A 27,312-nucleotide genomic window follows, 5' to 3' on the forward strand; every position below is an offset into this window, starting at 1 on the left:
ATTCAGCTTCTGGAAATCACTAAAACCCCTTACAATGACCTACACCATTGATGCAGACATGTAACACCACATGACACTATAACAACATTTCACAATATGAAAGATAACAATAAACCATCCCAAGGTCAACCTAAAGGCACCATACCCACATGCTAGTCAGGGAGTTAACGCTTTCCATTCAACTAGCCAGAAGTTCATGGTATGTGCATCTGCACCACCTTACATCCCTCCCTCCCTTATCAAGTGTTGTATCTGCCAAACAGGGTAGCCAGGAACTAGCTTAAACCACTTACTCTTCAACTCACCCAACATGGGCACTCCGCCTCCTATGAATGTTACATGGACTCTCTCACCCACTCACCACCTAAGCTTTAAAAAAAAAAAATATATATATATATATATATATATATATATATATATATATATATATATATATATATATATATATAATCTTAAGAATTCACCATGCACACCTGGGGCACCCTCCCTCCCAGGAATTCATCTTGCACACACCTGTCGGCCTACTTCTACCTAGGAATGCCACTTGGCATACATACATACATATATATACATATATATATATATATATATATATATATATATATATATATATATAAAATATCTAGCCACATAGAGCCACCTGAATCTTATCAGGAAAGAAACCTGCACTACTATATACTTGGCATATTTTGACACTGCATTTCAAGATTAGTCAGGAAATGCGTCTTCTACTGCATAGTACATCAACAAGATGTGCATACATTGTAATGAAATCCCAATACATCAAGGGAAGAAATGCTTTTTAGGTCTATTGTACAATAACTGTATTTTGCTTTAGAACTGTCAAGTTCAAATAGTGGAATGACAGGGATAAAAAATATACATACATTTCTTTACTGATGATAATGACCTTGTAAAGAAAATCTATTTCTATTGTGTTAAGTCACGCAGGGCAAAAATAGCAGGCCAGCCTTGCTGAATTATGGTGGTTAAAGGACATGGTTACATTAATATCACGGAGAGAACAGTATTTACAATACATTACAAATCCCATTTATTTTATACTTTAGTAAAGGTCAACACTGTGACAGTATTAAAGATTGAAGAAAATGCAAAATAGGGGATTTTAAAGGAATTGTACCATGTTTTAAACAAGTCACCTATGTACAGAATAGAAACACAAACTTACTGTACATTACCATAAACCAAAAACGTATATCATAGTGTATTGGGCCAATAGAACTGCTGAAGATCTATTCTATTCTGGCCATATTACATATACTAAAACATGGCAACTTTTCTAAGTTATGGCAATAATTAGCCTGTGTTATAGAATTGCCGCTAAAGCACTTCCTAAAAATGCAGAAACTGGTAACTAAATCTCATACTGCACTGGCTGATAAAGTATAAGGCTACCCAGACTTCTTCACCAGGGCCCACCATGAGGCCAGATGGTCTTGGACAGATTTGTACCCAGATTATCAGACCAGTGTAAAAGATAGGTGGCAACTGCAGACTAAAATAAGACTAGAAAACTACAGCAAAAAACTCAAAACCCAGGTCAAACCAAGAGAGCAATGTATTATCTAATTCAGAACCAAAGGAAATGGACAAGCCAAGGCCAAGTCCAAGAGTTAACAGTCAAAGCCAAATCAGTAAGCAAGTGGATATCCAGTAAAAATAAGCCGAAGTCATGAGTGTAGAAACGGAAGTTGTAGTCTACCCTTGGCTGAATGTGACAGCAAATCTTTGTAATAATTACTGTGCATAGTCTGGCTTGAAGCACGTTTCAAGTCTCCAAGGTATGATGAAGTAATGCTGTAGATACTAGATAGGTGAGATTCGGACAGATGAGAGGCTCACGTTATAAAACTTGCTCTATTGTGGTCTCTGTAGCATTTCAGCCATGTTACAGTTACTTTGATTAAAAATCACAGCTTTATCTGTAATGCATTTACACGTAGCAAGTGCTTGGAAATGCTGTGCGTGTAATCAGCGCTGCCATTAGCTTCATTGTATAAAGCAATTTGTATTTCATCCATGTCAGCACATTTAAATAACTATTTTTCCTTCAGAAAATGACCTTTAATTTTTATGCCTGGTTTTTAATATCACACAGTGATAAGTTGTATGGGCTACACTGGGGTCCAGTAACATTACTGTTATAGCCTGTACTGCTGCTTGTTTCACAATCAATTGGATATTTACGGTATTAAAACAAGGTAATATTACTGCATAAAGAAAACCTACAAATTAAATCTGAAATATTATATAGTCGTATCACAGATGAATGGACATAACTACCAGGACTGCAGACATAGCAACTGCTATAGGGCCCAACAACTAAGGGGCTCATTTCCACAGACACCTAAGGGTGAAGTTAATAACTGTAAGTTATGGATGATGGGAAGGGGATATAGAAAACTGAAGGCACCTCCATCACTTTATTGAGACATCATAATGCCTGCATGAGACATGATTATACTAATCTTCTTTATGCCATGCTTTTCACTTGCCAAAGAAAGTGTAGTGGTGGTTTTAAGCACTTCCCCACTAAAGTCTATGGGACAGTGCTGCAGAGCCTAAAGCCACCACTGCACTCAGTAATGCCAGGAGCTGCGCTGCTCACTTGCTGTACAAAGTGCTGCCAAATCCAAAAACTGCCGTACTGTAGGGCTGGCAAACACAGTTTACGGGTGCCCATACAAATAGATATACATCTCCAAAAAAAATAAAAAATAAATAATACAGTAATAATATATACACACACACATATATATTATATGTATATGTGTATATATATTATTACCGTATTATTTATTTTTATCTATGTCCAATTCAATGGTAAAATTCGCATACAAGCCTTATAGCTTTACCTCAATGTTTTTTTCCCCCACTATAGACCATTATCCTTCATCTACTGGATTGAGAAGAAGTATCGGATTGTTAGGAATCTGACCATTAGTTTCCACAGTGATCACAAGACTAGACAAGTTCCCTGGGTAATCCAAGTGAAAAAAGCAAAGCTGACAAGTATGCCCATTGCTATAGGATTACTCGGTCGGTAGTCATCTCTGGCAGCCTCATATATTAAACAACACAAATAAAAAACACACATACCATCAACATACACTAGGGGCACCATACTGAATTCCAAAAACGTTGTTATGTTTAGCTTGAGCTAACAGAGTAATACAACTGGATGTAGGATGCAAGTGTCTGTCAGTGTAAAACTATCATTTATCATTTAGTAAGGGGAGTCTTGCTGTAAAGAAACTGTAAAGGGGCAGATTATTAGACTTATTTGTGCCTGACTTAAATTATACATGTCTGAAAGAATAAACTCTGCGGTACTCATTATACAGCAGATGTAACGTCAGAGGATATGGACAAACACTAGACCTTCTTGTAAAATTCTTTCACAACAAATCACTTTCAGGCATCATGCAGCGAGCAGCAACACTCAATCCAGAGCAACAAGTCAAAAAGCCAGCAAGCTATGTACAGGGAAAGAAAAGTTTCTACTTGTACCAGGGATAAAAGAGGATCTGCAACAAGACAGTGATCACAGTAGAGTATTAGATGCCCTAATTAAAGGGATTGTCCTGCAAATTAAACTGTGGATAGGGGGTCAGTTTCTAATCAGTGGGGGTCAAGCTGCCTGGACTCCCACAAATCATAAGAACAGCGTCCCCAGTTTACATAAAGCAGGCAGTCACACATGAACACAAAACCATCTCTTGCAGTTCAAACTAGGGGACTCGCTTCTCTTAAACAGTAGGAGTCCACTGAATCTGGAGGACTCAGGATCCCTAGTTTTGTGATTGGTGTAGATCCCATCTATTGGAATCCTACTGATTAGACATTTATCTTAATTTCTGATGAAACCCCTTTATATTGTTCCTGTGGATTGCTACTGCACTTGGTGTTTCTGCCATTTTGTAGGGTACCAATATAGGAATAACAACTCTCCTGTGACAAATCCTCTTGAACACCTATTTCCTATTTTATCCATCTTTTTCCTTTTACTGAATAGCTTACTACACTATATACCTGCAGGAATCGCACATGATCATTATACTGAGAAACTTGGTGACAAAGCCAACTTAAGATTTATATGTCAAGACGAAATGACAAAAGTCGAGCTTTAGGACTAAAACCTTAAAGGAAAGTCGCAGTATGAAGCATTGATAAGTAGGTGGTAAAGATATACGATATATACTCACAGTGTAATTACAGTTCATGTCTTACTGTAAATGTTTAAGTGATACTTTGGTACTTGGCAATGTATATCTGTGAGGGGTAGGCCCCGAGCATGTAGAGCATTTTAATTACACTTGTGTGGTCGCAGTTCCCTGACTTTTCAGGCTTGTTTGTAGACACAGACATTTTATAACTGGTTGTTTTATATGTAAATGAAACATATCATCCCAAAATAGCCGGCAGCTGAAAACCAGCTGTATTGGAGGTTGTGCTGCCCTTGTTCGTGCGGCTCAGACATGGCTTCTAGTGAAGCATTTAATTTAACAATTTGTACAGCTTTTACATTTCAAGTATGGTTTACTGAATCTCTGCTAGCAATTTACGCAGTGAAACATTTACATGCCGAATCCTCTAGAAATAAAATTCCAAAGGTCTCCTGCTTTTAGGGTCGTCATGACATTTCGTCCGCTACCAAGAAAAACAGGAACTGTTGTTCTCGAACTCAGAATTATACTTCTAATACAGACCCTGTAAACTCTGGGATCTCATACTTAAAGGGGCTCTATCAGCAAAATTTTGCTGTATGAGCCCCACATATGCGCGAATAGACTTTAAAAAGGCCATTCAGGCACCGCTAATCTTATTTTATACCCCCGTCCCGTTTTAAAATAAAACTATAAAAACATATGTAAATCATACCATTGCATGCACACTGGGTGGCTGTGCACGATATGACATCTTCTGGCACCCCTACCTCTTTCTTCTTCTCTCGGCGCCGCCCTCCGGTCCTGGCTCTTCCCGGCTTCATCTTTATCTTCTTCCAACGGTTCAAATATGATGGGTTGAAATCCGGCGCGTGCGCAGTAGCACTCCCTCCGGAGCTACTGCACACTCTCCGCCGCCATTTTTCTCAATGGCAGTGCCGCCGGAGTGTGCACAGTAGCTCCGGAGGGAGCGCTACTGCGCACGTGACGGATTTCAACCAATTGGATTTGAACCGTCGGAAGAAGATAAAGATGAAGCCGGGAAGATTCAGGACTGGAGGGCGTCGCCAAAAGAAGAAGAGAGAAGAGGTAGGCGTGCCAGAAGAGGATGTCTGTGCACATTCAGGTATGATTTACCTATATGTTTTTAGAGTTTTATTTTAAAAAGGGACGGGGGTTTAAAATAAGATTAGCGGTCCCTGTATAGCCTTTTTAAAGGCGATTCACGCATATGTGGGGCTCATACAGCAAAATTTTGCTGACAGAGCCCCTTTAAAGGGGTGCTCTCAGCATACAACTTTATATAAAAACTTGAACAATAATAGGGATAAACCATCTGTCTAATAACTGACTCCCCCCGGTGTCCTCACTTTCAAGCTCTGCACCCACATAACTCTGTTACATTTTCTACTTACAAAGGCAAGAGTGATCGGTCCTGTACGGAACAGCATGTGACTGCCTGCTTCACCAGGGGCATCATGCTTTATGTGCCACGTATCTAAAGTGACAACATGCCAGTAATCGATCTCCCATCCTCTTTACAGAAGTTGTCCCTTTTGCAGGTCTTTGGATGGTTATATAGCGCCAATCTAATATACAAGTATCAAGAACAAAAAGGAAACTGAGCATCCTCACCCTGCATATTGTTGCGCTGTAGGATGCATCCAGCGGCAACAGTGTTCAAACAGTGGTAGGGACAGGGGAATTTCATTGGGATTCATTCTAAGTACATATACAATTTGGTGAATTTCTTTCAATTGGCGACAGTGATATTTTGTAAAGTATGACGATTAATACGACAATTTTTATGGGAAATGCTAGATACAATAATTCACTGCCAATAAAATGTATAACAAACAAGCATGAAATTCATCATTATCACTGCACAAAGAACAGATATTTCCTATTAAAAGCATATATATAAAACCCAACAAACACAATGAGTAATAATCATGTGGGTACCAAAAAAAGGAGGAGAACTAAGTAGGTCTATTGACTATATGTAGAGATGAGCGAACAGTAAAATATTCGACAGTCGTTTCAAATAGCCCCTCAATATTCGATTATTCGAACGAATATCGAACCCCCATTATAGTCTATGAGGAAAAAATGCTTGTTTCAGGGGATCTTCGACTGAGGAGAGTTACCAAGTCCACTATGACACCCCAGGAAATAATGCTAACACCCTGGAATGCAACTGGGACAGCAGGGGAAGCATGTCTGGGGGCATCTAACATGCCCAAGTACCTGTATTACGTCGGAATCCCTGTCAGCTTGCGATATGTGGGAGCTGACTTTTTCCCATAGGAATGCATTGACCAGCGTTGATTGGCCGAATACCATACAGAGTACAGCATTCGGCCAATTAACGCTGGTTCTGCCGGAGGCTCGTCTGTGAGGAGGTGGAGTCTAAGATCGGACCACAATGGAGACTGCTGTGGACCGATCTTAGACTCCGCCTCCTCCGGCAGAACCAGCGTTGATTGGCCAAATGCTGTACTCTGTATGGCATTCGGCCAATCAACGCTGGTCAATGCATTCCTATGCCGAGATGTAGCAGAGCTGGCTGTGCGCTCAGCTCAGCTACACTGGAGATGCAGCCGAGCTCAGCGCACGGCCAGCACTGCTACACTGGAGATGAAGAAGAGCTGGCCGTGTGCTCAGCTCAGCTACACTGGAGATGCAGTGCATGAGCACATGTGCACTGAGCTCTGCTGCACCCCAGATGTAGCATTGCTGAGTATGCGCTGAAGCCTGCTGCACACTCAGCTCTGCTACATCAGAGATGTAGAAGAGCTGAGTGGGCGCTGAACCCTGCTGCACACTCAGCTTTGCTACATCTCTGCTGCTTCTCCAGTGTAGCAGAGCTGTGTCAGCACATCGGACCACAATGGAAAAAGCTGTGGACTTATCCAATTTACACGAATGGTGGAGGAGGCGGAGTCTAAGATGTCACCTGATTTAGCCAGCCAATTACTTTTTATAATTTTTTTTCTATGCCTCTGTTGTAGTCGTTCCTGTCCCACCTCCCCTGCACAGTTATTGGGGCAAAAAAAAGAGCCAGGGAAGGTGGGAGGGGATAAAATTTTTTAGTGCGTTTGCCTCGTGGTATTCGATTGGAATCGAATACCTCGAACGGCCTGATATTCGATCAAACAGTGTTCGCTCATCTCTAACTATTAGGTGCAGTGCCCAAGGTGAGTTTTCTGATCCCCCATATAAACTGTAGGGTACATGATATAAGGACACATCGGGAACTTAAGATGTGAGGCGATATAGTCCAGACATTCTAACAGATCCACCCTAATCTCACATTAAGATTATATGCAAATAAAGTCTATTGAATGTCACATCATCCATGCCGAAGGTCAGAGTGGTACTAGACTAGCCTCAGTGATGGTTCTGCACCATCGTGGTTACACAGCTCAATGCAGAGGACATGTGTGGGGGAGCGAAGCCTAAAGCAATCATACATCTGGAATATGTTTTTTTTTTATTGTTCATTGACAGCAGAGGCCTTATCAAACAGGCAGATGTGCTGCCAATGTACAATGATTTTTTTTGTCCTGCTAAGATCGTCCGATCAACCCTTGAATGAGCAAACGCTTGTTCATGGGGTGATTGTAGGCACTATTACACAGAAGCTTCAGTGTACAGTTGAAGGAAATTATGATTGTACTCTGAACATCATTTTCTAACTCGGGAAAACAGATCAGAATTACAGTTGTTGTAAACATGCAGTTTTTTTTCCCCACAATGACTGAGGATATGCATAAAAAAAATCTGAAGAGTGTATGGCTGCATTGATGTTAATGGATTAGTGTCTGCGTTGTTCCCCACAGAAATAGAATCACTATTGTCCATGGGCCATGAATTGCAGCTATTAAAGAGAATAAGACCTACTTGACTTTTTGCAAATAGAGACATGATAAATAGATTTGTTGAGAAAAAGCATGGCATGGAAATACATTTAATCAGGTACAAAGCCATAAAAAATTTCAATGAGAAATTGTTACATCTATAAAAGGTGTATCCAAATCGTTCATATTCCCTGTCCACCAATTGCTTTGACCTTCTGATATATTTGATTCCCATCAATGACCCCAATATTGATTTTAAAGGTTCTTCACCTTCGTAAACTCTACACTTGGTAGAAGAATCCCTTGATAAGATTAACAAAAACAAAAAAGTTTCCTCCTATTAGGACTTCCAGCACTGATTTTTTTTTTCAGCACCACCACAGGGAAGAGATGCTCTTTGTGATCATTTTCCACTTTTGGTCAACAGATTCTGTTAACTCAAAAACACCTGCACCGGCCGTTCTCCTGTCCATGAGAGTGGGAACTGCTAATACAGTGTCTCACCATCCTAGCCTATAGAGAGGACCCTGCTTTGATGTTCATATCCACAAACTGTACACATGGACATAGAGGGTCTTCAATGAGACTACTGCTAAGCTGTGGTGCTAGATCTGCACCTCTGTAACCACTTGGCAAAATACCAAATATAACAACCAGATATCTACTAGGTGCTCTATAATATCTGCAGAGTATGTTAGTAAAAGTATAGCTATTAAAGGTCAAGTTTCCAATATTTCTTACATAAGCCCCATAGAAAGTGCTGCTGAGAAAACGTATGGCATAGCTGCTTTCATTTTCTATCCTGCATTCCAACATTTCTTACATAGTTACATAGTAGATGAGGTTGGATGGAGACATCAGTCCATCAAGTCCAACCTATAACCATACAGTCCCCTACAGTGTTGATTCAGAGGAAGGCAAAAAGCACAAAGTGGTTTATTTCATGCCACGGGCATCACCTCTAGGTTTCATCTATATTATATTTCTTAGAGGCTTTTCATAGTTAATCTTTTATTGTAATGGAAACATTACCAAAAATGTTTTGTTAAAGCAGACCATACACACGAGGTAATGGATCTTTCAATTTTAGGGGGGACCAGCTGTGGGTTATTTCCCTTTCACTTTTTAAATAAACATGTATACTCAGTCGATGTGTGTCAGTGTGTGTATATGTTATATATGCAGTAGATATGTGAGAGGCAGATGTCAGCTGGGCAGGAGCTCATCCAGCAGGTAACATTTCAGAATTCCTTTCCTTATCTTCATCTTCCAACTACAGACAGCTACATTTAAAGGGCTACTTCAATAATCAAAACTTGCCACCTATCTACCGCTTAGGTCAGCGATCTGCAACCTTTGGCACAATGATGTTGTGAAACTTATTGTCAGAAGTGAGTAAAGAATGCTTAGAATTGTAGTTTTCACAAAAGTGTGTGGTCACTGGTGATCCAACCAATGGGAACTGACCATTGACGCGTTCCGGGTCCTGTGCCCACTTAATAAAATTAACAGGGGTTAAATATGTGCACTACGCCTCCATTCAAACTCTATAGTACCGCAAGAGATAACTGAGGGCTGTACTTAGACATCTTCAGCAGTCCCATAGACTTTGAATTGAGTAGCAGTGCACACATGCTCAACCACAGCTCCATTTCAAAAAGGGGTGCAGGGACCCCGTTCTCATGATCAGTGAGGGTCCCAGCAGTCTGGTCTCCAATAATCATGTATCTGCTAAGTGATTCAATTAAGAAAAAAAGAGCTACAATAGAATTTAAGAGTTGCCCCAAGCATATTAAAAGGACTTATTAATTGGTAAACTATTCTAATGATAGCCAACCATTTTTAGGAGACAGCGGGGCTCCAGTGATTCAGCTATGTGAAGGGGCATTGGCGCTCCCAGACTGCAGCTTCCACTTCATCTGATGACACATTCATAGCTCAGTCAAGCTCAAGTGTATGAGCCGAGCTGCAATACGAAGTACATGCAATAAATACATTGTATCACATGGTGGTACACTTAGTAAATAGTGAAGGGGGCAGTGCTCTCTTGAAATATGCAGTCTCTTCAAACAGCTGATCAGCAGGGAGTGTGGATTTTGGATGATCACTGATCTTCAGTTGAAGACCTACCCCAAACACAGGTCATCAAAGAGAAGCCTGAAACATCCTTCTAGTATGCGAATACCTACATAGTAATTTACTAAATATCACGTATGGTAGGCGGTACATCATAGAAGCATCTAGGTCTACTCTGCTCTGATCTACTTAAAAAAGATGATGTACTGATTTCTGAACATCCCCTCCCCCAATCCTCATTTTCATATCAGCAAGTTGTTCACTCATTTTTTCTTTTCTTTTATAGGAGAGGATACGCACATCAAGAGGTAGGAAATCTATTTCCACTGCCATAATCTTTGACTTTCAGTACATTAGAGAAGTCACGTTATTACCATATTCTTTTACAGAGTATCACCATTTTCAATTCATTTGCTACCATTCTGAACGCTTTCTGCTTACAAATAATATAGGGAGATGGTAATGCCATATTTTGCAGCAGGCCAAAATATCTGCCAAATGCTTTTGTTTTCAGTCTTGATTTTTTTTTACTCACTAAAATCCTTAAAAGTAAACGTGACTTAAGTGTTCTACCGAAACATTGTAGTATCTTTATGTGATGTAGGGTCACATTTACCAATACTGAAAGAGAAATACCTCGGACATTCATTGATTCTTGTGGTAGTAGGCACGCTTAACCCAGGCAATGTTCCTTGGAAAAAATATGGAGAACAGAATAGATCTCTGTCAGAAGGTAGCTTGAGATGGCTAAGGATATTAACAAAAGCCATCTCTAAAAGGAAGAAGAGACCCAACTGCAGAAAGCTGTTTTGGCCCCTCATCAGTAACAATTATATATAACAATATACTTTAGGTAGTGTTTATTATTACATATTAGGGAATTGCTCACTAGGGATGTCACTATTAGAGAACATTAAACTGCATACATATTGCAATATATAATGCATTTGTTGACAGTATACTTGCTCAATGAGACACATGCTATACAAGGACTGTAATACGCTCAGTCTTGAATAATAAATGCATGTGTATTAACATTACAGACTTCCAACATATCTGATAACAAGCTATTCAATAAGCCATAACTGTTGGACGAGACATGCAAGTTTAACCCCTTCCCACAAATGGACATACTACTATGTTCCACTAGCAATCTTCTACACTGATAGTTGTATGACCCCTTCAAAAGCCTGTCGGCAATTGACCATGAGAATTCCAATTAAATAGCTATTTACTGCCTCAGATGCTGAAACCATTGCCTGTCAGCCCTGGAATCCACTAGGATAGACAATGTAAGACAACAGTATGGGGCAAAAAAAAAAAGCTAAGTGAAATTCCCCGTTAGAAAACAAAAGAAAAACAGTTAAGGATCGTTCACACAGGGCAAGAGGAGGCGGATTTTGATTTTGATTCCCCTCCCACCTTACCTGGCGCTTTTTTGCACCAATAACTGCACAGGGGAGGTGGGATAGGAACTACGACAACGGACGCTTCGAAAAAAAAAAAAAAATTGAAAAAAGTAATTGGCTGGCTAAATCAGGTGACCTCCAATTTATACAAATACAAATTTAATATCCGGTTCATATGAGACTGTGAACTATGTGACTGTGAGACAGGAATAGATGTACAGGCAGGATTAGCTAGGGATTACCTTTATTTAGGGGGGAATGTCACTCACCCAGCTCTTTGGGGCTCTATCTGGTCAGGATCCCTGTCAGCTTGAGATATGTGGGAGCTGACTTTTTCCCATAGGAATGCATTGACCAGCGTTGATTGGCCCAATGCCATACAGAGTACAGCATTCGGCCAATCAATGCTGGTTCTGCCGGAGGCTCGTCTGTGAGGAGGCGGAGTCTAAGATCGGACGAGAATGGAGACTGCTGTGGACCGATCTTAGACTCCGCCTCCTCCGGCAGAACCAGCGTTGATTGGTCGAATGCTGTACTCTGTATGGCATTCAGCCAATCAACGCTGGTCAATGCATTCCTATGCTGAGATGTAGCAGTGCTGGCCGTGCGCTCAGCTCTGCTACACTGGAGATGCAGACGAGCTGAGCACACGGCCAGCACTGCTACACCGGAGATGTGAACCCTGCTGCACACTCAGCTTTGCTACATCAGAGATGCGCTGAACCCTGCTGCACACTCGGTTCTGCTGCATCACAGATGTAGCAGAGCTGAGTATGTGCTGAACCCTGTTGCACACTTCAGGACATCTCTGATGCAGCAGAGCTGAGTGTGCAGCAGGGTTCAGCGCATCTCTGATACAGCAGAGGTGAGTTTGCAGCAGGGTTCAGAGCATCTCTGATGCAGCAAAGCTGAGTGTGCAGCAGGGTTCAGCGCACACTCAGCTCTGCTACATCTCTGATGCAGCAGAGAGGAGTGCGCAGCAGGGTTCACATCTCCAGTGTAGCAGTGCTGGCCGTGCGCTCAGCTCGTCTGCATCTCCGGCCAGCACTGCTACATCTCGGCATAGGAATGCATTGACCAGCGTTGATTGGCATAATACCATACAGAATACAGCATTCGACCAATCAACGCTGGTTCTGCCGGAGGAGGCGGAGTCTAAGATCTTTCCACAGCAGTCTCCATTTTGGTCCGATCTTAGACTCTGCCTCACATTTTATAGTGCAACATAGAATAGAGTGGGAGATGCTAAACTCATATTTTCTATGATTTCAAATAATCACAGACTTGAGGAAAAGCCTGCAAGTCTGGCTTACCCCATCCACATGGGGATTGATGACTCTTCCTGTATTCAGACTGAGCTTTCAGTTATTTGGTGGGGGAGGACTCACAGGCATTCAATGTCTTTGCACAATATTTTGTAGGATTTTTGAGGCTTCAATTACGGCTTCCTTTATATGGAAAGTTTAAAATGGCAAAATACCTGCCTGCTACTAGGATAGCGATCTTGGAATTACTTCTATTAACGTTAAAATGCCATTTTGAGTTCTCAAAAATGGAAGGCCCTGTCTACTATAGCTACATCTGTGCATTATAGGAACCCAACTTCCCAACTGTGCCAGATTTAGTGGGATAGTCCTGTATTTTAGGTGGGAGGCATGTCCGAGCTTTAACTCCATCTGCGTCTGGAAGACAAAGTTGGAGTTGAACAAAACTGTGATGCAAGAAGCCTGATTCACCATTCAGCTCAGTCTAACTCTGAGGGGTCACAAAGGGACCAGAGATTTTGACTTTCGGTCCTCTTAAAGTTGAGATGTATGCAGAAACAAAGCATTGATGTGAGTATGAGCTGTGTAGTGGTGCGGCAGGAACTGTACACAATTGCTGGTGCTCCTACTGGCTATACAACCAGTGACCACCTTATTGTTAGGGGGCAAAAGAGGAAAAGTCTGAAGTGAAAAATCCCTTTTTAATATAGTTAGTTTGGTCAGTTTACAGTAAGTCTTTATTTCTGTTTTAAGTGCTATTGTTTTGAAAGGTCATTGTTTGTAGTATAACCTATATTTGTATGCAAGTCGAAGACATCGCCACCACAAATCATAAAAACAAATTGAATTTATAGTACTGTATAGAGCGCTGACTATCCGCCAAGACTGTGCTGTACTTTGTCTATTGAAAGTGTATGACACAAATGCAGAATTGCTTTTCTCCTTATTTCTTTCTCTCTCTTTCAATGCCTTTTATTATCCTCTCTTTTTCCATGGCACCAGCAACAGCAATTGCTGAGACCATCTCTCCTGAAACCTGAGGTAGTTACATTTACATTTTCTGCTATTTTCAATTATAAACCTGCATGTACTAACCAATCCCAGATGTATCCATTAGAAAACCATGTAAATCACACCAATAACTATCACCTTTGTATAAAATTATGAGCCCTGAAATGAATGCAGATTGACTCAAACACATTTATGATAATTCAGACGCGCGATGCTATGATCAGATCAACAATATTTAACATGCCTGATCACAGAGACTGAAAATTCAGAACAATTACAGTAAATAGGAAAGGCAGAACTCGTTTTTCACTAAATACTTACTAGACATAGCAGATTTATCAGGACAGTCACTGGGGAAACCATAAATACACTTATGAAAATAAACATGTTCTCAATAATTGGAGTTTTCAACAACTTACATTTTTATGCTATCAATAACATATACTATAAATTAACCATTGGATAACTATTGAGACCAATGGTTTTCACAAAACAACTTTTAGAGCCATGCTAGCTTTACATAGGTCTGTTACTACTGCTACTAGACCGGAACACCTACATACTGTACACTAAGAAGAGGTTTCCTCATTACGCTATGTATAATCTATACTATTCACCCCTTTTATGATTCTTCACCCATGTCCATAGAAACACATTATAATTTGTACAATTTGCGTTGTGCAATAGTATCTGTAACATTTATGGCTTACTGGGTTTTTTTTGTTTCCCCAAGGAATTGTCTATGGAGTCTGGAATTGATCCTGGCCAAGAATATTATGGACAAGACTATTACAGCTATGAGCATGGGTATTTATTGAAGCAATTTACAATGCATGGTAATATAAGTATGTTGTTCTTTGAACACTTTTATACAGTGAGTACATTATAGTAAATGCAGTGGACTATATAAAAAAATTGAGTAATTATTGCACTGATCAGGTATTACAGCTGACAAGTGCAATTGAGCTGTATCATTTTTGCTGACTGTTAATGGATACAGTCAACTAGTATATATAGTAGAGAAAAAACAAATATAGACCTAACGCACACTGGGCTCCCTGCAGTTATTGGTCATTTCTTTAACGTTTAGTATGTGTAAGGAGTTACATTTTTCACCTCACAGGATTTTTTAATCTATAGATTTCTATATAAAGGCCAGAGAGGCTATTATTTATTTTTTGCACTGTGAACACATCATAAGGTGCAATAAAGTTGGCTGCACTTGTCATGTCTATTCAACCTATGGATGAGATACAATATTAAAGGATGGGGTTTTATTTGCCAGGTATGAACTGCCACAATATGGAAGTCGACGCAGGTTACTATCACCCGCCGGCATGTATGAAGATTATGGAGAAGTTGTTGTTGAGAACGACGGTGGCTATTACTACAGTCCACATGGAACTGCAGCAGAGGGAGATGTAAGTCTATACATATTAATATCCTTGAAAAGTATAATAGGCTGAAGTTCATGGCATGTAACATTGATGGTACACGACAATTATGGTGTAACAACATAAGTAAACTTTCAATACATGGCACACAACACAAAATCCCTCCAAAAATCAAAGAGCAACAGGATTAACCAGAGTTATATGCTACAGAAGATGAAAATGATGTCTGTCAGGACAATTCATCCCTTGGTGAGCAAAGTCATACCTCTGCAGCAGGAAAGCATGTATAAGGATCTTTTATTAGGTCAGAACCATATTGCAGGAAATCATTTGAAACCGGTGTTGCTAGAATATTTTATAAATTCACATTGCCAATTGTCCCCACCATGCTGACCACAGGGCATTATACAGTATCATATAAATTAATCCTTTTAATATGAAGACACTGTTTGTTCCAAGTTGCTATAAGCCATATGAATAGAATCAGCATAATTTCCTAAAATTAGCAAAACATATTCAGTACAAACCACATTATGTTGCATTGTATATAAGTTTTTAACTTGTGTGATAAGGCTCCGATCAAGAGGGGTGTGATCACAGAGACGCCCACCTATGAGAAGAACCGAGATCCAGTGCCCTCCATATGAATGGAGCAGCCGTTCGAGCATGTGTACTGATGTTCCATTCACCTCTGTGGGACTGCAAAAGAGAAGCCATGTAAAGCCCCGAGCCATCTATATATTTCATAATTAATCCATGTTTAGTAATTTTTATATATTTTTAATTATTAATGTATATGTCCATAATGCGAAGCTAACCTACAGAAAACCTAATTCTAGAAGTTATAAGGCAGAATTTGATATTTAACTGTTATTCACAATTAATTTTCCACAATTTCAGGGAAGAATGCGTGGCAGACCTCCATCGAGGAGAGGCAGAGGGCAGGGCCCAGGCAGAGGAAGTATAGCAGGCAGGCCTGGGCCCCCTAGAGGCAGTGTGCCAGTGGTTAGAACCAGTCAAGGAAGGAAAAAACTAAAAGCAGTTATGCAGCTAAGTCGAGTGGCAGTCAGTGCTCCGAAAACTAGTGAGCCTGCAGAAGGTACCCATCGTTCTCCTTGGAAAAAGGCTAGAATATTCCCCATGATTCTCCAAAAAGTAAAAGGTAGTGGAAAGGACTCCACATATGCCAAGTTGGCCACGGGGCGTCGAGTAGAAGGTGATGACAGTGTTGTCATTAAAGGAAGTTATTTCCAAAAATCAACTGATTCAGTCTCAAGAAAACTTGATCGAGCCATGCAACGCTTAAACATGGCCAGGAAGCTTCATCCCCGTCGAAGGTCTGTAGTTTCATCAGTCAAAACTTCTACTGCTGGAAGTGAAAAAGAGGAGGATGAGGAAGAATCAGATGTAGGCGAATCTGAAAGGGACGAAAGTAAATCCGGAATTTCAATAAGCATTACCGCAGACACGGAATCAGAAGAAAGTGAAGGCTCAGAAGATGAAGACAAAACGTCATCAAAACTATCAGATGAAACATCTCGAAGGAGCAGCACCTCTCCATCACAAGCCGATAAAGATTATTTAAAATTGACCTTGGATCACGATGATGCAAATGAAAGCACAGTAGATTCTGATGAAGAGAGAGATGAAACTTTAGAGTCAGAAGATGAGGAACGGTCCATTTCTAAATCAGTAGCTAGTAAGGAGGAGTCTGAAGAGGAGGAGTCTGAAGAGGAGGGTGAAAAATCTAGTTCCCGTGATGAAGTATCAGCTTCCGAGGCAGAATCGAAAACATCTTTGAGAAGTTCAGACAAGAAATCAGAAGAACCAAGTGAAGAATCAGCAGAAGGGAGTGAAAAAGAGAGTTCAAAGAAATCAACAGCTGAGAGTGAAACTCAAAGTGCTATAGAAGAAGGCTCTGAAGAGGAAGAGTCAGAAGAAGAAGAGGAGAAAGATTATGGCAGTAAATCAAGTGTTGCTGACAGTGAAGAGGATGCAGATGATGTAAGTGAAGTATCTGCATCAAAAAGTGAAAAAAGTCGTAGCAGGAGTACTGCAGAAAGTGAGGAAGATGAGAATGAGGAAGAAGATGAAAATGATGAAGTCAGTCAGGACAATTCCTCCCTTGGTGAGCAAAGTCATACCTCTGCAGCCAGCCAGGCAAGTCAAGAGGAAGATACAGTTTCTGAAGCTTCTCAGGATTCAGAAATCCAAAATTCAAGTAAAAAAGCATCTTCCGATCAATCAGATGCACAAGATACAGGGCATGGATCAGATTCAGAGGTTTCGGATTCTGAAGCTGCTGGGGACTCCACATCCTTTTGAAAATGGACAATAGGGAAAAACAGTAAGCACTTTTGGTTGCAGTGCATCTGTGTGATTCTGTCCTAAGGGAAAAACTTTCTACCTACTGGGCCTTGATTTTCAAAGCTTTTATCCACTTTTTCTTTTGTGGTATTACCAGTTTAGATCTAAAACTTTGGATGATATCAATACTTAATTTTTCAACACTGAATTTTTCAAAACGAATCTGACACCAGCTCCCTTTTTCTCCAGCTACTTGCCTCAGTGTCTTATCTATCTCTTCGTTGACACTTCTTTGACAATAAGCTCCATTCTGTGATAGTATTGGCCGTGGGTGAATTGGCATATAGAAAGTGCAATACTCTTTAGCCAAGGGTGTGGCTGGTTATGTTCCCGGAGTTGGGTTCCAGATAAAGCACCAACCAACCATTCTGCTTTGTGAGGGTATTTGGATACAGGGATAGGGAACTTGGGAAGTGTGGGAAGATGATTAAATTAACAAAAAAAAAACTATTACCCTATTTTACATTAAAAATATTCTACCTCCTCATGTTTAAGAATAAAACCATTTAATTGACTGATGAGAAACGTTTATACATTTTTCCATGACGATTTTTCATGGCATTTTTTATGTCTTTTTGTTAGACACGTGTATCTAGAATGGAAGATTACAAAATATGATTTCATTCTGTCATACTCTCCATTTCCTTCCTTATCTGTTCTTTTCCACTTCGCAACTAAACAGTTCTCTGCTCCAAAGCACTGTTTCAGCTTCTCTAATCTACTTATTTTCCACACCATTGAAGATTCAGAGCATTCTCTTCTAACCCATAAGCGGCATGAATCTGATGGAAGCCTTGCTTGCTTTGACCCCATACTTTGGAAGGCATGAGTTGTTAGAGCGTGACACCCATTGCTGTTCAGCTTACATTCTGTGTGCAGTGAAGGATGTGACTCTTCTACACTTCTAAGTCCTTTATTACTTTACTTTTTCTTCATTTAATCATTCTTGAATATTTTTACAATTAGGCAATATAATTGTGTGGAATAGATACTTACATTTTGACAGAATTCTGCTGAATTTCCAAGATTTACTCAAAGCGGCAGCGGTATATTCTGCCCCAAGACCAAACCTAAATAGTTCTAACACTATTATACTGCAAACACCTAAACTAAAGAGTATTCTCTGAATAAACCATACTACATACAAATTCAAACAGGTAAACTTAGGCATTGCACTGTATAGAGTTAAATATGTTTCTCAGGGAATTAATTCTTAAAAAAAAAAAAATCTATGACCATTTATTCATTATATGCAGTCTATCATGGACTTACACAGGTTTTCAATATATAAAATTCTCAGAGATTTTATACATCTCTACTTGAGATTATTGAGTAAGGACCTTAAATGTTTTCTTTCCAGGATAAAGTCCTTCTTACTCAGGTACGGTGCACATTACAGTACATTATCAGAGATGTGTCTTGTAACCAATCACACATGAGTATGGTCATCACATGACCATGGATACATTTGCATCTTCTAAAGTTATGGTTTCCATTCAATAACTGCAAGCAGAGATTTTGCTTTCATCAAAAATACTGAAAATATAGTGAAAAATGTTATACTTCATGAATTACCAATAAAGAGTGAAAACCTTGAAACAGTGCTGTCTACAGATAGTCTCTAGTTTGGCTGGCCTGAGCTCATTTATGTACTTTTTCCCCATGAAGAGCTATCTAATTAATAGGTCTCCATGCACTGCTGTCACTCTTTAATAAGAACCAGTACACTCCCTGAGGTTTATTATACAACTAAGTTTATTTGATGGAATTTTTATGATTAAAAGGGGGAAAGGGGATGTTTAGGATTTTTTCTTCTCCATGAGCAGAAAATGGTATTTAAAAAAAAGTTTGAGCTCCAATGCAAAATCTATAGTGAGAATCCTACCTACCTTATGCCATTATGAATAGTGGTATTATTTAAGTGGCAGAGGGACATTTATGGCCCCTTCACGTTCCAGGGCTCAACAGTGACTGCTACCTTTGTACCCCCTACTACAGCTATGCAGCTGTATCTGTTGTATCTATTTAAATACATTGATGTATATTTTTTGCAGTGAGGGGGGTGTCCTGTGGGTGGGATATTAACCCAAATAATGGTACACAACTCTTGTCATGAGTTAGTGCCAGTAAGACCAAAAACCGGTTGACAGGTTTCCTGATCTATTGCCACTGTTTGTATTATGGAAGATGATAGCCTCAATAGTGGTGACTACCGCATTCTAATGAATGATGTATGTGATGCCACTCGAGAGGACCACCAGAACAGCAGACAATGGCATGACAGGGGATCAATAGGTGTTGCTCTATGGTTTCCAGTGCAGTTGGGATATTTTCTCCTAGCCCCTTCTGTTGCTGAGAAATTGCTGCTGTCAGGTTTCAGCATCCAGTATGTTAAATGGACTTTCTACTGTCAGGCGAGTGAGTGTTCCTGGGCTGGAGCAGAGATCCAGGGACTGCCCATCTGGCAGTAGAGAGCCAAATCAACATACTGGGTGCTGAAACTAAATTAATGGATGTGGTGGGGGGGGGATAAAGAAAAAATTCCAACTGCAAGTGTATAACTGAAGTGACACCTACTTAAAGGGATTCTATCAATAAAACCCCCCTAAATTTTTAGACTAAAAGCATGTAGGAATAGCCATTCATTTCTTACCTTTATTTTGCAGGTCCCTGCTGCTGTTTCTGAATCTTTCTTCCTTTCTTCATTATGCTAATTGGGCTCAGAAAGCACAGGGGGCATTCCTCCTGTGCTCAGAGCACAGCTTTGTCATCAATTCACGAGACCACCACAAAATGGTGACGGAAAATGCTCAGTCGGCTGTTCCGTCGGCCATTTTGCTGTGGTCTCGTGTAAGAAGACTGAAGAGGAGGAGGCACATCAGGAGCAGAAGATAACAGCACGGGAATGGATGACAACGCTGTGCTCTGAGCACAGGGGGAATGCCTCCTGTGCTTTCTGAGTCCAATTAGCATAATGAAGAAAAGAAGAAAAAAAAAAAAATCAGAAATGGCAGCGCGGACCTGCAAAATAAAGGTAAGAGATGAATAGCCTTTATAAAGGCTATTCCTATGTGGTTTTAGATAACTTTTTTTTTCATATACAATCCCTTTAAGAATGTAAATACTTTGAGTTGATGTTCGTGTTAAAAGTCCTCTTTAAGGCATGGATAAATGGCTTTTTTTTTTTTTTTTTTTTTAAACAACATTTCCTGCTTATTTCAATTTTCATAAAATCCCAGACAACCCTTCACGCGCTTATTTTCAACCTCTGTAAGCAGCAAATAATAAAAAGAACCCGGAAATTAATTTCCAATATATTTTAACAAACTGTTATCGGACTCCAAAATATTTAATATGATATGAAATGTCTTGATTCTTTTGTTTGTTGAGTTCTAGATCTTGCTGATTGTGTAGGCACTACAGCAGAATAAATTAAAATTTCTTATTAATTAAATACTACAGCACTATAAACTAAATTAGACATAATTAAAATCCTGCACTTATCTGTGTAATAATTCTAATTAAAACTCATTTATATACAAAAAAAAACCTACCAGAAAGGAAACAATGAACTCTTCTGTGCTCATTAGATTATTTCATCTACTGTTAACCAGTAAGACACATTGTTAATGATGAGCCTGTGAAGTTTAGATAAGACTCTTGGTTTTTCCATGTGTAATTATGTAAATAGCGGGAAATTAATAATTATAATTACATATATTGCGGAGCCTAAACTGATTGCATCTGATTTAATAATGATACATTTTAAGCAACTCATCAGCAATCAACTTCTGTGCTCTATGAGAAGAGTGAAGTTGTGAGTCATTTAATGCAGTATTTTTAACTTTTCTCTTACCATTATCCTTGGACTCATACTATCCTGTCTTTCCTTTCAGTAATGAGAGAACAATTTGTGTATCAAGGATTTCACTTGTATGGGACTGATCAGGCAGTACTTTTACCACCCACTACTTCCTATGTTCTAGTTTCTGTACACTGCTGCTTAGACAAACTTCTGATTGGTGGTGGTGCTGGGAGTCCAACCCTTGCCAATTAGATATTGATTACCTATCCTAATCAATAGTAAAATCCTGGAAATTCCTTTATGTTAACGCCCCACAGTGCAGAAACTCAGCTTTTTTTTGTTGCAGATTTTGCTGCGGGTTTTTGAGCTAAAATCAGGAGTGGTTTGAGCAGAAGGGAGATGTATAAGTACTTACTATATATTCTTCACTTCTTTTGTAGCCAACCTTGGCTTTGGTTAAAAAAAAAGCGCAACAAAATCTGTAACAAAAGCAGCTGCATTTCTGCAACCTGGGGTCTCAGCCTAATAGGGGCTGCCTCAGCACAGATATTGGTTACAGATCCTTATGATATACAACCTGTGTCGATTTGATGGGAATTGGTTCACTAATAGCTGGCCTAGTTTTTGTGTCAATTTGTATTGTGATGGCTAAACGTGACCTTTTCCAAGAGGCCACATTGAGAGCCCCTGACTAATGACCCAGCCACATGGCCTCTGAGGAAAACATGTCAGAATCTACACTGGAACAGCATTTTTCTAGTGCGACTGCCATTTTGTTCTAGCACCAGCTGGACCAACATGCTATGGGACATGATTGTCATATTTGAGTGATATTTATGTATTATTGCTTATATTTAGTGCCATCATTTTATGCAGATATGCATTCTATTTTACGCATTCATGTAGCATATACTTATTCTGCAGAGATTCCACTGTACAAAAATTTGTCCGTGTAACAATTGGGGTTAAAAATGCAAATTCCAAATTCCAGGATTGTGAGAAAATAGGGATAACCAGAGGATACTCCATGAAAATTTAAAAAACTGCAGATGCAGCCCTTGGTCATTTTTGAACCCAGGGCCACAGGACTGCAAAACTGTTATCTTTCACTTCAGTCTTTGTCCCAAGCAAGATTAACCATCAATTTGTGCTGAGATAACCTGTTACACTTTCCATACATCGACTCTTTCGCCAAAATAAACCCACTTTTTGCGTATCAAATATCAGTATTATTGCTGACTGCTATTCTTTCACTTTTCTCCAATAGATGTCTAGAAAAAAGAGGATTAAATTAGTCGTGGACCGAGAATACGAAACCAGCTCAACGGGAGAAGACAGCGCTCCTGAATCCCAACGGAATCGTCTGAACCAGCCCAATATTCAAAACAACGTCAATGGAAACATTTACATAGCCCAAAATGGGTCTGTTGTTAGAACCAGACGTTCTTGCCTCACAAATAACTTAAAAATGTCATCCCCTTCAAGGCTTGGAAAGCACTTTAAGAAACTAGAAAAGCTTGGAGTAACACATGAGGAAAACATCCAACTGAACACGTTATCTAAAGGAGCCTCTATCAAACTTAACACTAGGCCGTCTAGTATATCGCTGGCCTCTAGCACTGGAGTGACCAAAAATCTAATATCCAAGATTGGGGACAATAAATTAAAAAGCACAGATGAACAAGAATCAGTCGTCGATAATGAAGACATCAAAGAGCCATTGGAATTCCACAGCGACCAGACTCCGTCAGACGAAGAAGAGCTCTGGATGGGTCCGTGGAACAATCTTCACATACCAATGACAAAACTATGACATTTTTTTTTACCACTACTTTGATTTATAATAGACTGCACTTTCTATGATCACAATAAAAATCTTGTATTGTGCACATAAATGACATGACTTTTTCCAGTAATACAACAACAACAAAAATTTGCACTTTTAACTGATTAGTTCCCAGCAAACATTTTCTTAACTGGCTATTAATTTAGTAGGCTAAGCCTATTTTGTGTAATAATTTTGTTAAGAAAACAGCAGCTTTTTTTGAACTTTTTTGATTTATGACATTTTTACTTTTTTAAATTTAGCTTTCGGTTTTATTCTCATTTACTGCTGTATTTCTAGCCTAAAACGACGTACATGTGGCTTCTAACTTTTTATTAGTGTTCAGTAAAAATGAAAAAAAAAATTGTTTTAGAAACAGATGGCATCTGCTGCCTAGCAGTAAAAAAAACAAAGCAGTGCTTAAAAAGATCAGAATCTCAACAAATAATTACAGTTCAATGTTATTGTGCATGTAGTGAACAGGTTGGGATAACTCTAAAGTGTGTTACCTTCTTTCGACACTGTATTTTCTGCCATCCCTTTACTGGTTTTTATTTTGTTTTGTTTTTTTTGCCTTTACATTGACAGTGAAGTAAACTTCTGATCAATACAAGCTATTAATATGATCAAGCAATGTATTTCATGACTAATCTAGGCATCAGATAGGTCTAAATTTCTCTGATGCGCCATCCACAGTTGCGGAAAATGACTTAAGATCCCACCGCTATACAATGTGGATCTGCCGTATAGTGTGAAGATTTTTTTTATGCCTACTGTTGTGTGGGGAGATGAAATTTGGCCTTGGGCATGACATTTTAGTAGATTCTATTTGTTAACACAGGGAAGACAAAAAATACATAATATTTTTGAGAAACACTGAAACAAACATGATTATTCATATGTTATGGTTGGTTACTAAATCCATGAGTCAAACAGCATGTATCAATCTCAGGGACTTTTATCAACCGTGCTGATATCACTTTTTGTTCAGTTTCAATTTAAGCCGTACAGTTTGGGTCACGCTGCGTCCCCAATGTACTAAATCAATGTTCCCATTTTTATTGACATGAATAGAACTCAAAATCTAAGGGTATTTTTTCGGTTTGCTTTATTGTTTTAGCAATGATCAGCTATGGTATTTAGTTATGCTTTACTTGATCCAGACACACAGTGACCTATACTATGTATCCAATACTTTCTAGGATGTTTTGTTATGAGACTGGTGTGCAGCTATCTCAGTGCTATTAGTAACAGGTGCAAAGTTTTTAGAGTAGTTGAAATACGGACATCTTAAAGAAGTTGTACAGGATTGGAAAAACATGGCTGTTTGTTTTCTTTTAATTTGTCACCATGTACACAAGTTGTGTGCAATGCTGCAGCTCAGCTATGTTAACTTCAGTGGTTCAAAGTCACAATACCGTAAGCGTGGCTGGCACATGGTGTGGATTTTGGAATAAGGCAACCATCTTTTTCTAGTTTTGTGCATCCTTAATAAAGGTTTACAGCAGCAGATGACAGATCTACTAACTATACAGCCCCCTCAAATTCATATCTAGGGGCTTCCATATACCCACCAAATTTGTGAGGAGGGGTTAAAGAGCTTCTAACTAAAAAAAAAAAAAAAAAAAAAAAAAAACTAAAGGACAAACTTATTAAGACTATTAGGCTTGGACTACACAGAGACTTTGGCCGTGACTCCTGTGACACACCAAAGATCACCATATCACCCAATACTGTGGGCGCTGCAACTGTGACTTCCAATCACAAATAAATCCAGCATTAAAAATACATTAGAGTTATTTGCTCTGAAATGCATAGGTTCTTTATCCTTCTTTTCACTTTTCAGAGGTGAGGATTTATTGATTCTAAAGTAAACTGGCGCAAAACTGCAGATTCCACGCCTCAGAGAGCTGACAAATGGCCCAAGCGAAAGAAAAAATCTTCATCACATGTTCCAAACCAGTGTAAAGGCTGTGGTCTAAAACCCTGTAAGAATCCCTCACTGATGTCCATACTACACTAGATTTTAAGATAGGGACAATGAGAAGTGCCTCTGATGAAATTGTCCTGATGTGAATTATAATAAATAAATAAATACATTATATATATTTACATATGTGAGGTTAATCTGCAAGGCCATTGCAAGTATATGGAACTGAAAATACTATTACAAATACAGAATATGGAGAGTAATAAAAAAATGTAGCCTTAAACATAACAACAAGTGTCATCCTGTAGTCCATTACTCATTTGCTGCACACTATTAGGCTGCATTCACACTACATAACGCCAGCGTGTATCACAGCCGTACACGCCGGCGTTACAGCAGGGCTGCCGTACACTTCACATTCATTTCTATGGGAGCCGGCATGCGAGCGCTCCCCATAGAAATGAATGGGCTGCTTCTTTCACTGCGAGCAGTTCCATTGAAGTGAATGGGAAGTGCCGGCGTATACGGCAAGCTCTGCTCATGCCGTGCCGTACACGCGGGCACTTCCCATTCACTTCAATGGGACTGCTCGCAGTGAAAAAAGCAGCCCATTCATTTCTATGGGGAGCGCCCGCATGCCGGCTCCCATAGAAATGAATGTGACGTGTACGGCAGCCCTGCTGTAACGCTGGCGTGTACGGCTGTGATACACGCTGGCGTTACTCCGTGTGAATGCAGCCTAACAGCCCTTTAATGTTAAAGATTATTCTATGATAAGACCAAATTCTTGAGATGCAGTAGATGCAGTTTCTGCTGACATATTGTGGCCTTAAGAGTCATCATGCACTAATTGTTAAATTATTTACTGAGATTATAGAGTACTGTAGTTACAAAATAAGTGTATTGGATACCGCGGACCGTAATTAACCATGGCAGACCCAACAGCCACCAGGTTAATGGACATAAATGTTTGTGGAAGCCTTAACAATAAGCCAAGTCATTATTTTTTAAGGAAAAGAATATAATGGAACATTTTCTCAAATATACTTATTTTTCAAAAAGACAATATAAATGTATAATACAAGAGAAGTGAGATAATCAAATGAGAATAATGAGGTAAGAATGAGTACTGTACTTATAGACACTACGAAAGACCAATAAATATGACAACTGCTATCGAAATACATCCACCGGGATGATCAACTGGTTGTGCCAGGGTGAGCTGTGGTCTGTGAGCAGTGAAAATATAAAGTAGAACATGGAAGTGTTCACATAAATACAACGTTATGTCATACCTGTCAGAAGGGGAGCCACTCATACCGTACATCTCTTCCTTCTGATCCATAGAGGAGGAACCACCACTATGAAGTCCACATGTCTCAACAGAACATATAGACAGGAATCTTCTTGATGAAACAAATGCTTTTTTTTTTTCTTTTTTAAAGGAAACCTTTGACAACTAAGAGCAAGTGTCAAGTCTGCTGATAGCATGTTATAGATCATGAGAGGTTAAGAAAATTGATGCATATTCTTGTGTGAAAAGATACACATGAAATATATATATATATATATATATATATATATATATATATATATATATATATATACCTGTCCCAAATACTCCCAGTCAGTTTGATTGGTCTGAGAGGTTAAGTGAGCCCTGATACACTATAGAAAGGGGACAAGAAGCAGACAATGGAGCACCAGGGATGCAGCCACTCTGGTCTCACCAGAGGTTACTCCAAATACTGAATAACCTGTCCCATGGACAGTCATAGTCGGTGAATAAGCACAGCTATAGATATTGATCAATAAATGACACATTATATTGAATCTTTTCCCTTACTGAAGCTTCTCCTGCTCTGTAACACGCTGCCCACAGGACCAGCTGTATTTTCAATGTTACAAGGTACCTTTTAAATAGGCAACAACCATTTAAATCCTCCCAAAACTTCCTTGTGTATTTTATACTTTTACTGGTTTTTATAACACTCACCTGTTTTCCCTGGCGGACCGAATTGGTCATATACTCCATCCCAGAGAGAAGTAGAACAATGCTATTAATGTAATCGGAAAGGTCTTTCATATTGGCTATTAAATCTGCTTGTGTCCACTACTGCACTATAGACAACAAAGAGGCTGGCTAGATATTTGGTAAAGGGATTCTATTTAACATGTTATAT

At 39.4% G+C, this 27,312-nt stretch overlaps 1 protein-coding gene across 1 annotated transcript in view; it reads left to right on the plus strand.

The window, feature by feature from the left end:
- PCDH15 (protocadherin related 15) overlaps window positions 1-23,362 on the plus strand; it is a 1,015,846-nt gene extending 992,484 nt beyond the window's left edge. Inside the window, exons 33-37 of the mRNA XM_075257481.1 lie at window positions 10,410-10,431; window positions 13,800-13,838; window positions 14,542-14,615; window positions 15,094-15,229; window positions 22,642-23,362. Coding sequence (XP_075113582.1) covers window positions 10,410-10,431; window positions 13,800-13,838; window positions 14,542-14,615; window positions 15,094-15,229; window positions 22,642-23,187 — 817 coding nt within the window. The 3' untranslated portion in view covers window positions 23,188-23,362. The remainder of the gene's footprint in view (window positions 1-10,409; window positions 10,432-13,799; window positions 13,839-14,541; window positions 14,616-15,093; window positions 15,230-22,641) is intronic.
- Window positions 23,363-27,312: the final 3,950 nt, after the last annotated feature.

The sequence above is a fragment of the Leptodactylus fuscus genome, chromosome 10, assembly GCF_031893055.1.
Source record: "Leptodactylus fuscus isolate aLepFus1 chromosome 10, aLepFus1.hap2, whole genome shotgun sequence".
NCBI classification, from domain to species: Eukaryota; Metazoa; Chordata; class Amphibia; order Anura; family Leptodactylidae; genus Leptodactylus; species Leptodactylus fuscus.